Source organism: Pseudophryne corroboree, chromosome 4, assembly GCF_028390025.1.
Source record: "Pseudophryne corroboree isolate aPseCor3 chromosome 4, aPseCor3.hap2, whole genome shotgun sequence".
Lineage (NCBI taxonomy): Eukaryota > Metazoa > Chordata > Amphibia > Anura > Myobatrachidae > Pseudophryne > Pseudophryne corroboree.
Genome location: NC_086447.1, coordinates 245,547,831 through 245,564,807, shown reverse-complemented (window position 1 = coordinate 245,564,807; position 16,977 = coordinate 245,547,831). Strand labels below are relative to the sequence as shown.

The 16,977-nt window shown below is 45.9% G+C and overlaps 1 protein-coding gene across 2 annotated transcripts in view; it reads right to left on the bottom strand.

The window, feature by feature from the left end:
- ATR (ATR serine/threonine kinase) overlaps positions 1–16,977 on the bottom strand; it is a 449,883-nt gene that overhangs the window by 91,428 nt on the left and 341,478 nt on the right. For both annotated transcript variants that reach the window (XM_063915996.1, XM_063915997.1), the window contains exons 30-33: positions 16,771–16,862; positions 14,522–14,613; positions 1,159–1,336; positions 585–761 (exon numbers count right to left, since the gene is read on the bottom strand). In XM_063915996.1, coding sequence (XP_063772066.1) covers positions 585–761; positions 1,159–1,336; positions 14,522–14,613; positions 16,771–16,862 — 539 coding nt within the window. The remainder of the gene's footprint in view (positions 1–584; positions 762–1,158; positions 1,337–14,521; positions 14,614–16,770; positions 16,863–16,977) is intronic.

Sequence of the window (16,977 nt, the reverse complement as noted above, 5' to 3'; positions counted from 1 at the left end):
TACTGTTTTATGGACGTGGGAGTGCCACATAACTGGTTGCTTAATCACTTACATTGGAGGCCATACACAGATGAAGATCTTACACCTAGCATAGGGCAGGTGCAAGTTACAATAGTGCGTCCAATGGTAAATATGGTCGGAGTGGTCGGCCACATCTTTGCACATTCAGTTGCACACTTGTACACCAGACTGTTTTTTACTAGCATGAGCATAAAGACGCAACTACAGCAAGAGACACTAAAGCAGTCGCAGCAGTGCATGACTCAGAATTAGCCTGAGTGAAGTTTAGATCTTCTTTTGTGCACTGTAACATCCTCGTCTACCTTTCTTCTCCCCCCTCTGCCATCATATAACATGGTGAGAGAAGTGTCAGCCATATTTGTTTGCCTTGCCATGATGTACTGAAATTAGATAATTATTTGTAGAAAGATAGCTTAGAAAAATAAAAAACCTATATAACCTATGTGGGATTGCTGCATTAAACATGGTTTATTTTAACAAAAAATCATTCTAATGTCCCTTTACCTGCTGCCTTCCACAAGTTCACATAACTACAAACATACTACTTATGATGAACAACGTACGTTTTACCAATTGTCAGTAAAGCCCTGCGTAGTGCTAGGATGGGTTCCCTTGCTCTGTAAGAGTTCTGCGTCATCTCTAGCCGTGCTGGCCAGTTTAGAGAGTCTGGGGAAGAGTCATCAACAGGATTCTGGAGCAGCATCCGCACACTATGCTCTAGTTCGCACAACATGTGCAGCCTTGGCAGATCAGAAGAAAGGAACAATAACATTATAGCAACCATGTGACATGGCTACAAGACATCTGATCAAACATATCGTACTCTTCTGCCATCATAAAGTAACTCTATAAAGCAGCTGATAATACAGATTTAAAGGGACATGTACAGTTCACACCAAAATATAATTCAAATTGTTTCAGTGCATGGGAAAATGTCCTACTTTCCGGTCAGATTGGCTAATTGGTTGTTTAATTGTTCAACTGGCTGGTTGATTGAAAATTTGGTTAGCGCATGAGCAAGCCTTAAGGTGTTGTTGTTTGTCTGTATACAACTGTAACATACCATATACACCATCTCAGGTGTAGCTGTAAGCAAATCAGCAAGAGCAGTTATGGTAAAACAATGCTGATGTGTACCTTACGATGTACTCATAGCCACGCTGGTAGGACCCTCTCTCAAAGCTTGCAGCTGATAAAGGTACAATCTGCTCTGCACGGACCACTTTCAGAGAGTCATAGAACTCGTCTCTCACGTTCTTCTTAGCTGAGAGCAGCAGTTGTCCCAGTCTAATGCTCCAGGTGGTAGATTTTTTTTCTGTCAAAAAATACATGCAATCTACATGTAAATCTATAGAACCAAACTAAAGTGCTCTAACCTAACACAAGCAAGTAAAACGTATCCAAGTACCTGACATTTATCATCATGACATACATATATCACTATTATCTATTCCCTTACTACTTCACATATTATAAAGTGAAAATAAGCGAGTCTACCAGGCGACAGAAATACATGGTTGGGAAGTACAGAAGTACTCTGTAAAGACAGATCAAAGTAGTTTCTAAACATTTAAGTTTAAGCTAGTAAATGTCCTCTTAAACATCTTTAAGATAACTTAATTTGATACACTAGTAAAAGAAGAAAGCAAAAAGCAAACCATAAAACATATATGAAGTGAAATTTTTAAACATTTAAAAACGCATGGGGTCGCTCGGTATAAAGCTCTATACACTACTGGATACTTGGCAAATGTCAATGGATATGAGTGGCCTACTGCTGGCAAACACTGCGTTATGAGCAAGTACTGTAGTTGCTAATTACCATCCAGTATGGTCTATAATCTCGCTCACATACACTTTCTGGCTCTGACGTCCAGGACACAACTGATGCTGCACAATCTTTTCATGTTTCACTAATGTTTTGTATTTAAAATATATGTAAAACAGCTCCCCCATTCTCTGCAAGGTGCTGAATTTAGCACGAAACGTAGAATACAAGCAAAGTAAGAATAATAATGCTCTCATGACACATATGTACCTAATACAGATGTGATCACTTGCATCTAGCCTCCCTGCACGTTAAACAGCTTTTCTAGTCGAGCCATGCAGTGGCTTGACTTGGTTGCGCAGAGTCCTTTTGTGCGACTTTTTACATTAAAATAAGAATTTACTTACCGATAATTCTATTTCTCGTAGTCCGTAGTGGATGCTGGGAACTCCGTAAGGACCATGGGGAATAGCGGCTCCGCAGGAGACAGGGCACATCTAAAGAAAGCTTTAGGATCACCTGGTGTGCACTGGCTCCTCCCCCTATGACCCTCCTCCAAGCCTCAGTTAGGATACTGTGCCCGGACGAGCGTACACAATAAGGAAGGATTTTGAATCCCGGGTAAGACTCATACCAGCCACACCAATCACACTGTACAACTTGTGATCTGAACCCAGTTAACAGCATGATAATAGAGAAGCCTCTCGAAAAGATGGCTCACTACAACAATAACCCGAATTTTTTGGTAACAATAATTATGTACCAGTATTGCAGACAATCCGCACTTGGGATGGGCGCCCAGCATCCACTACGGACTACGAGAAATAGAATTATCGGTAAGTAAATTCTTATTTTCTCTGACGTCCTAGTGGATGCTGGGAACTCCGTAAGGACCATGGGGATTATACCAAAGCTCCCAAACGGGCGGGAGAGTGCGGATGACTCTGCAGCCCCCAATGAGAGAACTCCCGGTCCTCCTCAGCCAGGGTATCAAATTTGTAGAATTTTACAAACGTATTTGCTCCTGACCAAGTAACTGCTCGGCAAAGTTGTAAAGCCGAGACCCCTCGGGCAGCTGCCCAAGATGAGCCCACCTTCCTTGTGGAGTGGGCATTTACAGATTTTTGGCTGTGGCAGGCCTGCCACAGAATGTGCAAGCTGAATTGTACTACAAATCCAACGAGCAATAGTCTGCTTAAAAGCAGGAGCACCCAGCTAGTTGGGTGCATAGAGGATAAACAGCGAGTCAGATTTCCTGACTCCAGCCGTCCTGGAAACATATATTTTCCGGGTCCTGACAACGTCTAGCAACTTGGAGTCCTCCAAGTCCCTAGTAGCCGCAGGCACCACAATAGGTTTGGTTCAGGTGAACGCTGAAAACACCTTAGGGAGAAACTGAGGACGAGTCCTCAATTCCGCCCTGTCCGAATGGAAAATCAGATAAGGGCTTTTACAGGATAAAGCCACCAATTCTGACACGCGCCTGGCCCAGGCCAGAGCCAACAGCATGACCACTTTTTCTGTGAGATATTTTAACTCCACAGATTTAAGTGTGTCAAACCAATGTGACTTTTGGAACCCAAAAACCACCTGGAGATCCCAAAAGTGCCACTAAAGGCACAAAAGGAGGCTGTATATGCAGTACCCCTTTAACAAATGTCTGAACTTCAGGGACTGAAGCTAGTTCTTTTTTGGAAGAAAATTGACAGAGCCGAAATTTGAACCTTAATGGACCCCAATTTCAGGCCCATAGATACTCCTGTTTGCAGGAAATGTAGGAATCGACCCAGTTGAATTTCCTCCGTCGAGCCTTACTGGCCTCGCACCACGCAACATATTTTCGCCAAATGCGGTGATAATGTTTTGCGGTTACATCCTTCCTGGCTTTGATCAGGATAGGGAAGACTTCATCCGGAATGCCTTTTTCCTTCAGGATCCGGCGTTCAACCGCCATGCCGTCAACGCAGCCGCGGTAAGTCTTGGAACAGACAAGGTCCTTGCTGGAGCAGGTCCCTTCTTAGAGGTAGAGGCTACGGATCCTCCGTGAGCATCTCTTGAAGTTCCGGTTACCAATTCCTTCTTGGCCAATCCGGAGCCACTAATATAGTGCTTACTCCTCTCCATCTTATCAATCTCAGTACCTTGGGTATGAGAGGCAGAGGAGGGAACCCATACACTGAGTGGTACACCCACGGTGTTACCAGAGCATCTACAGCTATTGCCTGAGGGTCCCTTGACGTGGCGCAATACCTGTCGAGTTTTTCCCAACGGTTTATAATCATGTGGAAGACTTCTGGGTGAAGTCCTTACTCTCCCGGGTGGAGGTCGTGCTGAGGAAAACTGCATCCCAGTTGTCCACTCCCGGAATGAAAACTGCTGACAGTGCTATCACATGGTTTTTCGCCCAGCGAAGAATCCTTGCAGCTTCTGCCATTGCCCTCCTGCTTCTTGTGGCACCCTGTCTGTTTACGTGGGTGACTGCCGTAATGTTGTCCGACTGGATCAACACCGGCTGACCTTGAAGCAGAGGTCTTGCTAAGCTTAGAGCATTGTAAATGGCCCTTAGCTTCAGGACATTTATGTGAAGTGATGTCTCCAGGCTTGACCATAAGCCCTGGATATTCCTTCCCTGTGTGACTGCTCCCCAGCCTCGCAGGCTGGCATCCGTGGCCACCAGGACCCAGTCCCGCATGCCGAATCTGCGGCCCTCTAGAAGATGAGCACTCTACAACCACCACAGGAGGGATACCCTTGTCCCTGGTGACAGGGTTATCCGCTGAAGCATCTGAAGATGCGACCCGGACCATTTGTCCAGTAGGTTCCACTGGAAAGTCTTGCGTGGAATCTGCCGAATGGGATTGCTTCGTAGGAAGCCACCATTTTTACCCAGAACCCTTGTGCATTGATGCACTGAGACTTGGTTCGGTTTTAGGAGGTTCCTGACTAGCTCGGATAACTCCCTGGCTTTCTCCTCCAGGAGAAACACCTTCTTTCTGGACTGTGTCCAGGATCATCCCTAGGAACAGAAGACAAGTCGTCGGAACCAGCTGCGATTTTGGAATATTGAGAATCCAATCGTGCTGCCGCAACACTACCTGAGGTAGTGCTACACCGATCTCCAACTGTTCCCTGGATCTCACCCTTATCAGGGAATCGTCCAAGTAAAGGATAACTAAAATTCCCTTCCTTCGAAGGAATATCATCATTACGGTCATTACTTCAGTAAAGACCCGGGGTGCCGTGGACCATCCCTACGGCAGCGTCTGAACTGATAGTGACAGTTCTGTACCATAACCTGAGATACCCTTGGTGAGAAGGGTAAATTTTGACATGAAGGTAAGCATCCTTGATGTCCCGAGACATCATGTAGTCCCCTTCTTCCAGGTTTGCAATCACTGCTCTGAGTGACTCAATTTTGAATTTGAACCTCTGTATGTAAGTGTTCAAAGATTTTAGATTTTAAAATCGGTCTCACCGAGCCGTCTGGCTTCGGTACCACAATAGTGTGGAATAATACCCCGTTCCCTGTTGCAGGAGGGGTACCTTAATTATCACCTGCTGGGAATACAGCTTGTGAATGGCTTCCAAAACTGCCTCCCTGTCAGCGGGAGACGTCGGTAAAACAGACTTTTGGAAACGGCGAGGGGAATACGTCTCGAATTCCAATTTGTACCCCTGAGATATTACCTGAAGGATCCAGGGGTCTACTTGCGAGTGAGCCCACTGCGCACTGAAATTCTTTGAGAACGGGCCCCCACCGTGCCTGAACTTGTAAAGCCCTAGCGTCATACTGAGAGCTTGGCAGAGGCGGAAAAGGGTTTCTGTTCCTGGGAACTGGCTGATCTCTGCAGCCATTTTCCTCTCCCTCTGTCACGAGCAGAAAAGAGGAACCCTTTTGTCCGCTTGCCAACCAGGACTGCGCCTGATAATACGGCGTCTTATTTTGAGAGGTGACCTGGGGTACATTCCCTTTTTTTTAAGGCAATACTTCCAAATGCCGTTTGGAATCCGCATCACCTGACCACTTTACTGGTATAATTGGACAACGCACTTATACTTGATGCCAGTCGGCAAATATTCCGCTGTGCATCATGCATATATAGAAATGCATCTTTTAATTGCTCTATAGGCAATAATATACTGTCCTTATCTAGGATATCAAATTTCCAGTCAGGGAATCCGACCACGCCAACCCAGCACTGCACATCCAGGCTGAGGCGATTGCTGGTCGCAGTATAACACCAGTATGTGTGTAAATACATTTTAGGACACCCTCCTGCTTTCTATCAGCAGGATCCCTAAGGGCGGCCATCTCCAGAGAGGGTAGAGCCCTTGTTTTTACAAGCGTGTGAGCGCCTTATCCCCCCTAGGGGGTGTTTCCCAACGCACCCTAACCTCTGGCGGGAAAAGGTATACTGCCAATAACTTTTTAGAAATTATCAATTGTTATCGGGGGGAAACCCACGCATCATCACACACCTCATTTTATTTCTCAGATTCAGGAAAACTACAGGAAGTTTTTCCTCACCAACCATAATACCCCTTTTTTTTGGTGGCATTTATATTATCAGAAGAGTGTAAACTTTTTCCATTGCCTCAATCATGCAATGTGTGGCCCTATTGGAAATCACGGTTGTCTCTTCACCGTCGACACAGGAGTCAGTATCCGTGTCGGCGTCTGTATCTGAGGTAACGGGCGCTTTAGAGCCCCTGTATGAGACGTCTGGACATGCACAAGCTGAGTAGCCGGCTGTCTCATGTCAACCACTGTCTTTTATACAAAGCTGACACTGTCACGCAATTTCAACAGTACATCCACTCAGGTGTCGACCCCCCAGGGGGTGACAACACTATTACAGACACTCTACTCCGTCTCCTCATCATTTTTCTCCTCATACATGTCGACACAAACGTACCGACACACAGCACACACACAGGGAATGCTCTGATAGAGGACAGGACCCCACTAGCTCTTTGGGGAGACAGAGGGAGAGTTTTGCCAGCACACACCAGAGCGCTATATATATACAGGGATAACCTTATATAAGTGTTTTTCCCTTTATAGCTGCTGTATTGTTTATACTGCGCCTAATTTGTGCCCCCCTCTCTTTTTTAACCCCTTTCTGTAGTGTAGTGACTGCAGGGGAGAGCCAGGGAGCTTCCCTCCAACTGAGCTGTGAGGGAAAATGGCGCCAGTGTGCTGAGGAGATAGGCTCCGCCCCTTTCTCGGCGTCCTTATCATCCGTTTTCTTGTATGTTTTGGCAGGGGTTAAATGCATCCATATAGCCTAGGAGTTATATGTGATGCATTTATTTTAGCCATAAAAGGTTTTCTATTGATTTATTGCGTCTCAGGGCGCTGCCCCCCCAGCGCCCTGCACCCTCAGTGACCGGAGTGTGAAGTGTGCTGAGAGCAATGGCGCACAGCTGCGGTGCTGTGCGCCTACCTTTATCTGAAGACAGGAAAGTCTTCTGCCGCCGATTTTTCCGGACCTCTTCGCTCTTCTGGCTCTGTAAGGGGGCCGGCGGCGCGGCTCCGGTGACCCATCCAGGCTGAACCTGTGATCGTCCCTCTGGAGCTAATGTCCAGTAGCCTAAGAAGCCCAATCCACTCTGCACGCAGGTGAGTTCGCTTCTTCTCCCCTTAGTCCCTCGATGCAGTGAGCCTGTTGCCAGCAGGTCTCACTGAAAATAATAAACCTAAACTAAAACTTTCACAAAGAGCTCAGGAGAGCCCCTAGTGTGCACCCTTCTCGTCGGGCACAGAAAATCTAACTGAGGCTTGGAGGAGGGTCATAGGGGGAGGAGCCAGTGCACACCAGGTGATCCTAAAGCTTTCTTTAGATGTGCCCTGTCTCCTGCGGAGCCGCTATTCCCCATGGTCCTTACGGAGTTCCCAGCATCCACTAGGACGTCAGAGAAAATGGATTTTACTTACAAAATTACGTAAATAGGACCCACAAGCAGCTTATGCTGATTAAAATGATATGCAGCATGCCTATATTCTGTCTGTGACTGTATCTGCATATGAAATGCTACATTGCAGTGTTTTTCTAGAAAACAGTTTACCATTTCATATGCAGATACGGATGCGGCCACACACAGAATATAGGCATGCTGCATATCATATCAGAGTCTGCTTGTGTGTCTTATCTGCATCGCCCACTGCATGACGTATTGTGGCAAGCTGTATGAGGACACATCTACACAACAGTGCAATGTGTACATCATGAAATACACATTGGGAATTTACCAGTTTCAATAAAGTCTTAAAATGTGGTGAAAAAAAATCTAGTAGCAATTTCATTTATAATAAATAATAAACGTCTACATCACAGAAATTCACTAAGCTGACATCAGATAACTATGGGGAGTGTAATATTGCACCTTAGGAGTGGCACTCTGTGAGCAATAGACAAAGTAGCGAGTCTGTGAAACAAGGGGGGTTGGAGAATTCCTGCTACACTGGCGCTGAATATAGCTGCCTTGAATTGTTTACCTCCCTAAGATGTCACCAAACATCTAAATACCATACAGAACAAATAACAATATGGGAGGTATACAACCCTGGGAGCTTCAATTTAGTGAAAACATATTACATATTCAATACGTTCCTTTTATGAAATCTCTCCAGTGTCCATCTTCAAATACATCAAATCCATGACTCCATTCAAAGTGACATGGTGCATATAAAAAAGAAAATACAAAAATACAAATAGTGTAATACAGTTTTTTAAACACAGTGTAACCATTCGTGTAGACTGTTATTTTCTCTCTCTCGTGAAAGTAACTGATGAATAATGTTTGATGTGTTGAAAGTGTACCAAGACTCACACAATAAATGCTGAGATGTGCAACAAAAGGTTTCTTTGTACTTGAAGTATTCACTGAGTTTTTTAGACCAATAGAAATAGTGTATCAACAACAAAAGGCGTACCCCACTCACTATAGCTGTGATGTAAAGAAGGCTTATAAAAGGTATCTTTAGCTTCTATGATAGACCAAGAAGAAAAGGCGTACCCCACTCACAATAGCATGGAAGATTTGAAGCACATCAAGGTATCTTTTGAATGTCTCCTATGGAACTCGTCAGGCTGATGCAATCGATGTATTAGGCTCTTATGTCCCACTCACAGTTTTCAAAACACATTAAGGTATGTTTCACTTTAAATCTTTATAAGGTTGTTCTCCCAATCATTCCAATTTGTATGTGGGATATAATAACCAGGAACAATTTGGCATCCAAAAATAGGATTTTAATTACCTACCAGTAAATCCTTTTCTTGTAGTCCATAAGGGATATTGGGGAGACTTAGTACGATGGGGTATAGACGGGGTCCAAATGAGTCGGTGCACTTTAAATTTCTTCACTGGGTGTGCTGGCTCCTTTCCTCTATGCCCCTTCCCACAGGCTGTTATAGGTAAAACAGTGCCCGAAGGAGAAAGAACATATATGATAGTGTTCATTCTAGCACCCTGCACCTTTCAAATCCTGTGCAGTTACTCTTTCCTTCCTGAGGTGTCGCTCTCTGCTCTGGTGCTTCTCAGCACACACAGGCCTGTATCACAGCACTGAGTAACAGATCAGAGTGTGCTGAGAAGCACCACAGCAGAGAGCGACACCCCAGGCGGGAAAGAGGAACTGCACAGCTTTTGAAAGGTGCAGGGTGCTAGAATGAACACTATATGAGAGAAGGAACACGACAACAAAAAGAGAGGTGAGATTTAACACCAGCACACCACGAACATATAACAACCAGCAACGGCTGGTAACAGCAACAGCTGAACAGGTAACCACATAATAGAGAACCTGCAGAAAAGTCAACGCACTGAGGCCTGCGCCCAATATCCCTTATGGACTACGAGAAAAGGATTTACCGGTAGGTTATTAAAATCCTATTTTCTCTAGCATCCATAAGGGATATTGGGGAGACTTAGTACGATGGGAACATCCCAAAGCTTCCAGAACCGGCGGGAATGTACGGAGATTGCTGCAGCACCGCCTGCCCAAACTGGGTATCCTCTTTGGCCAGGGTATCAAACTTGCAGAACTTCACAAAGGTAGCATAGTTGCAAGGCCGAGACTCCTTGGGCAGCCGCCCAGGAAGAGCCCACAGATCTTGTAGAGTGGGATTTCAGAGACTTAGGAACAGGTAAGGCTGCCGATACATAGGCCTCTTGGATAGTAAGCTTAAGCCAACGAGCAATGGACTGCTTTGAAGAAGGACAACCCTTCTTCTGTGCATCATAAAGTACGAACAAGGAATCCATCGTTCTGATCCGATCCGTCCGCATGACATAGATCTTCAAGGCTCGCACAGCATCCAATGCCTCCGGAGGCAGAAGCGTCAGAACTGGACGGAACCACAATAGGTTGATTCAGGTGAAAAGCAGAGACAACCTTCGGCAGGAACTGCTGCTTAGTCCTGAGCTCCACTCTGTCCTCATAAAAGACCAAGTATGGACTTTTACACAGTAAGGCCCCCAATTCTGAGACACGCCTAGCAGCAGCCAGGGCCAGTAACATCACTGTCTCTCATGTGAGGTAGTTGTCTTCTACCATCATCAGAGGCTCAAACCAGGAGGACTGTAGAAAGTCCAACACCACATTCAAATCCCAGGGCGCCGTAGGCGGCACAAAAGAAGGTTGTATGTGGAGCACCCCTTGCAAGAAGGTCTGAACTTCTGGCAACAGTGCCAATTTCTTCTGGAAGAAAATGGAGAGAGTTGAAATCTGGACCTTAATGGAACCCAGACTCAAGCCCTTATCCACACCAGCCTGCAGGAAATGTAAGAAACGTCCCAAGTGGAACTCTGCAGGTGGATAGGTGCATATCTCGCACCAAGAAACATGTCTTCTCCAGATATGATGATAGTGTTTTGACGTCACAGGTTTCCTGGCCTGAACCACGTTAGCAATAACCTTTTTGGAAAGGCCCTTGTGAGCTAGGATGTTCCGCTCAACCTCCATGCCGTCAAACAAAGTCGCCGTAAGTACAGGTAGACGAACGGTCCTTGTTGAAGATCGCTTCTTAGTGGTAGAGGTCAAGGGTCTTCGATGGACATGTCCAGGAGATCCACGTACCACACCCTCCAAGGCCAATCCGGGGCAATCAGAATTGCCTGGACTCCTTGATTTCTGATTCGCTTGAGCACCCTTGGGAGCAACGGAATCGGAGGAAACAGGTAGACCAGCCGGTAAGGTCAAGGCGACGTCAGTGCGTCCACTGACCTTGACTGAGGGTCCCTGGTTCAAGAGCAATACCAGCGAAGCTTCTTGTTGAGATGAGAAGCCATCAAGACTATCTGCGGGCAGCCCCACCGGTGGGTGATCTGCTGAAACACCTGATGGTGGAGTCCCCACTCTTACGGGTGTAGGTTGTGACGACTGAGGAAGCCCGCTTCCTAGTTGTCTACTCCCGGAATGAAGATTGCTGACATTGCTTTTGCATTTCTTTCCGCCCAGAGGAGTAACTTTGTCTCATGCAGGCTCTGCTTTTTGTCCCTCCTTGTCGATTGATGTACGCCACTGCTGTGGCGTTGTCCGACTGAACTTGGATTGTTTGATTCGCAAGCAAAGGAGAGGCCTGAAGCAGAGCATTGTAGATCGTCCGAAGTTCCAGAATGTTGATTGAAAGGAGGGCTTCGTGGGCTAACCACCTGCCCTGGAACTGCGTCTCTTGGGTAGACTCACATCCATCGTGAGGAGGGTCCAATCCTAAATCCCGAAACTCCGGCTTTTCAGAAGGTTGGAGGACTGCAGCCACCACAGGAGGGAAATCCTGGCGTGAGGCGACAGCCGAATCATCCGGTGCATCTGTAGATGTGAACCGGACCACTTGCTCAGGAGAACCAATTGAAATGTTCTATCATGGAACCTCCCTTATTGGACTGCCTCCTCGGAGGCGACCATCTTTCCCAACAATCTGATGCAAAGATGTATGGATACACGATCAGGTCAGAGCACCATGCGGACCATCTCCTGAAGTGTTCTCGCCTTGTCCTACGGGAGGAACACCTTCTGGGCCACCGTATCCAGTAACATCCCCAAGAACAGGAGCCGCTGAGTCGGTTCCAGGTGAGACCTCTGTAGATTGAGAATCCACCCATGGCGTGACAGACGTTGGATAGTGTGGTCGATATGGAGCAATAAAAACTCCTTGGATCTTGCTTTTATCAGAAGATCGTCCACGTTAGGGACAACATTGACTCCCTATACCCGGGGTTGGAACATTACCTCCACCATCACCTTTGTGAATACCCTCAGAGCTGTGGATAGGCCAAAGGGTAGTGCCTGGAACTGGTAGTGATCGTCCAGTAGGGCAAACCTCAGAAAAACCTGATGAGGTGGCCAAATTGGAACATGAAGGTAGGCGTCCTTGATATCCAGGGAAACCATGAACTCCTGTTCTTCCAGACCCGCAATCACTGCCCTCAGGGATTCCATTTTGAACTTGAAAACTTTTAGGTAAGGATTAAAGGACTTTAGGTTCAAAATGGGCCGTACCAAGCCGTCCGGCTTTGGAACCACAAACAGGTTGGAGTAATAACCACGTAGGACGGTGGTCCTGCAGCGGGAAAGCGGCTCTGCACCTCGCAAGGCCGGTGACCGTCCACCCCCTAACTCCCACGGTGCAGTTATGTTGTTGCCCAGACAGCATACTGAAAATAACAAATGTTTAAAATAAATTGAAGAAAACTCTCTGGAGCTGCAGAGTGTGCATCCTCTCCTGAGGGCACTTTTTTCTAAACTGCCTGTGGGAGGGGGCATAGAGGGAAGGAGCCAGCACACCCAGTGAAGAAATTTAAAGTGCACCGGCTCCTTTAGACCCCGTCTATACCCCATCCTACTAAGTCTCCCCAATAACCCTTATGGATGCTAGAGAAAGAAAAAAAAAAAACACAGACAGAAGGAGTGGGACTGTGGAACTATAAGTGGGACATACGAGTTTGATGCATCGATTGAATCAGCCTGACGAGTTCCATAGGAGACATTCAAAAGATACCTTGATGTGCTTCAAATCTTCCATGCTATTGTGAGTAGGGTACACCTTTTCTTCTTGGTCCATCATAGAAGCTAAAGATACCTTTTATAAGCCTTCTTTACATCACAACTATAGTGAGTGGGGTACGCCTTTTGTTGTTGATACACTATTTCTATTGGTCTAAAAAACACAGTGAATACTTCAAGTACAAAGAAACCTTTTGTTGCACATCTCAGCATTTATTGTGAGAGTCTTGGTACACTTTCAACACATCAAACATTACTCATCAGTTACTTTCACGACAGAAAAAAATAACAGTCTTCACACGAATGGTTACACTGTGTTTAAAAAACTGTATTACACTATTTGTATTTTTGTATTTTCTTTTTTATATGCACCATGTCACTTTGAATGGAGTCATGGATTTGATGGATTTGAAGATGGACACTGGAGAGATTTCATAAAAGGAACGTATTGTATATGTAATATGTTTTCACTAAATTGAAGCGCCCAGGGTTGTATACCTTCCATATTGTTGTTTGTTCTGTAAAGTAGCGAGTCTGCCTTGAGAAGAAGCTTGTCATTAACCTGAAATCTCACATGCTAGTAAGTGCCTAATATAACCAAAGTAAACATATAATCCTTCTCCTTCAGGCTATTTACCTAGTCCCATTCAGGCTAGTTAACAAGACTTTGAAAGGGGCCACTGTAAGAGATCTCTGTGGACTGCACGGTGCTCCTGCCACCTTTCCTGACAAACCCTCCATTGGTGCCAAGATGCTTTCCTTTCTGAATTATTATGTCTGCCAGCACCTCGCTGTGAATTTACAAGCATCTACCAGATGAAATACTGCTCTGCCATCTTTCAGAGCCCACTGATCAGAATGGCTGGGATCTCCTAGAGCGATCACCAGCTGCTCCTGTTTAGGTTGTGACCCAGCGTCCCGGTAAAACTGGGGTTATCCTTCAGTCACAGCACTTTTACCAATCTACAGAACGAATACTACTAGGTAAAAGCTCCTGTTTTGGCACATGGGACAAAGTTAGGCAGGGCCATCTTGAGTCATCTTCTGGCCTGCAGACCCTATTTAACACCTCTGAGGCTTCTGGACTCAATTGCTACTTCTCACTGTTCACTCCCGTCACTTTAAGGAAAAGAGTGGGACATCCTTACAGTGATGTCAACAGTGATAATGTTGATAGTGTAATGTTGACCAAAGACTGCAGACAATGCAATAATGGGGGAGACTTATTATAACGCATGTATCTCATTATCGAGGCAAAGCAGGAAGGAACATCAACAAGATGTATTAACATCTTGTCTGCTGAAGCGAGGGAGTGAAAACTCCTCCCTCCAACGACCCCCGCCAGAGCCCACAGCGCATCAGTTTAGTGCTGACGTGCTATCTCCCCCTGCCTGGCTCCACTACGCATGTGCCAGATCTCGCTACTTTCGCCAGATCTCATATGCAGCCTGGAGCCAGCAGCCACCACAGCCAGGGGACAGAGCTTCCCTGCTGTGGTGTATGGGCAATGAAATTGATAGCTGCAGGTGTCAGAATGGTCATTGGAACTGACTGTTCACACATTTCCCTGCACATTGGCGGATTATCTTTTAGATAGCAGGGCTGATATGGACAGGGGCGCACAGCTAGATGTATCTTATTTCTTTACCACTATTCTGCTAAATATATCCAGTATAAAAGAAGGAATCATAAGAAGCATCTCATGATATTATTATTGTTACCTGCAGATAGATATTCGTCCACTAAGTCCCACTGTGAAAGCTTCCAGGCAGCCTCTACTCTATAAGTGTTCAATTCCGCTGTCCAGTCAGGCCTAGAGAAGCAAGAGCATGAACAAGGCTTTATAACAACAAAAGAATCACTTACGCTTAGTGTAGCCCTAGTAGCCCCGAGATCCTGTCCTCTAAAACCACTAACCTACCTATTGCATGTGTAAGGCTGCAGAGGAAGTTGTTAATGTGAAGGATGTCAGCAATAAATGGATGGGTATTCTCTGTACACTATAAGAACTGAGAATATAGTGCCCACATTGCTCCACGTTTTAAAACTGTCCTACTGAGCATAGATTATTATTAATTTCACTTCCTGAAATACATACAAATGGTGGTGGGGCGGCCATCCTTTCTTGTTAGAGGAATCAGCAACTCAGGACAATGACATGTAGAGTAAGACTGAGCATGTACATACTGTACATGGATCTAGACAGCTTTCACTTATCACCACTGTAGACTTTGTACACAGACCTCAGACAAGAGCCTGCCCTCACAGAAGGTAGACGCCGGGATCGTGAAGTTTTGAAAGCCGACAGGGGTGAGTTGTGGCTGTTTACCCCCTCCCGTACCTCCTAACTCTCCCTTCCCGCAGCCTAACTCTAACCTCCCCCTACAGTGTCTAAACCTAACCTCCCTGCAGTGGTGCCTAAACCTAATTCCCTCCTCCCCTCCCCCAAAACCTAATCCTCCCCGTGAGTGCCTAACCTTAATTCACCTTTCCCGCAGCCTTACCCTAATGTCCCCGGGGATCGTCTAAACTACCCCCCACCTAAACCTAACGCCCGTGCTATACTTACATAGGTCAGGATTCCGACATTGGCATTGTGATGGCTGTCACGATACCGTGGAAGATTTTACCTATGGGCTGCAAGACTGCAGCCCACGAGTAAAATCCGCCACCCTCAGGGAATGCCTAGGAAAAGCAGTGACTTCCTATTGGAAGCACTCCCTGCTATTCACAGCCAAACAGTCAGTATCAGGAGGATGTGTTTTCTACACCTGGGACTGCAGTCCAGACTGCACTAACAGAGGGAGCGCATCCTACGTGAAGCCACTCCCCTGCTACGCCGTCAGCCCTAACTGGGTTCTATGAGCTGCAGCTGATGTAGTTCATATAAGTCAGACTGTTCAGCAGCGCCGGAATTAAGACCAAGCCCCGCCCTCCACTACCACCAGACCTAAGCCCCTGCTCCTGGTGTCATCAGCCATCAATCACCAGGAGGTCAGGGATTGCAGCCCGGTGGAGATCAGCCCCCTGTGGGGTGATTAAGCATTACTGGTTATTGAATTGTATGCCCTAATTTTAAACTTAAAGCCTCCCTGCATGTTAAACAGCCTCGTAACGCCAAGTCTTTTCTTGCAACATTTTCCATTAAAATGCATCTTATTCAAAAATGATGCAAATAAGACACATAAGCAACTTTTGCCAATTAAAATATTTGGCATGACTGTATTCTGTGTGTGATCGTGGCTATATCTGCATACAAAATACTACGCTACATCTTGTACACAGATACATTCGCAGATGCAACAGAGAATAAAGGTATGCCACATATCATTTTAAACAGCATAGTCTGCTGCTTGTGTTAATGCACGGAACCTGTTAGCTCACTCACGTCAGGCATCTTCCGGCTGCATGACGTAATGAGGCAAGATGTATGACACATCTGCCCCTACTCTTTCCGGAAGTTGCGGGAGATTCACAATCTTTCAGGTACTCCCCCACACCCACAGAAGAGTGTGTGGATCTCCCGCATGCCACACACTTCTTAGTGATGCGGGCAGTATGGGGAGATAATACTGGGAATCATCCGTATGGAGAGGACGGGGCTAAAATGTTGGCATTTTAGCATCACCACTTTCACACAGGCTTGCATTTGCATAATTTGTCATGATGGGGGGCATGGCCTAATGACATGTAGAGCCCGTCCCCCAACGTATCACCTGCATCTCTTCTCCAGCTCTCCTGGAGAGTAGATGTTTAAAGACGGCAAGTCTGCGGTACATGTGTGAGGACAGTATTGCAACTGATGTACTGCAACTATATAGAACTTCTCAGGCTTGAATGCAGAACTGAGGAAAGGACATGCAAGGACCAAGGAACACCTAGGCTTGTGAGAGGTTGTTTTTTTTTTCATGATTCTTCAGAGATCCATCAAACTTCTTAATTTCAAATGATAAACTAAGCGGATACTCACCTGCTATTAAGCACTCCATTAACTTGCGTGATCACAGTTGACAACTGGCCAAGACCCAACATGGATTTCACAACCCCATGATAGTGCATAATCTGTACAGTGGAAGAGGACATGTCAGTATTCTTGGAATATGCTTCTCATTTTCCTTCATAGGTGTGTTCATCTAAACGTATTACAACAAATGCACACCGGAATAGGATTAATTAT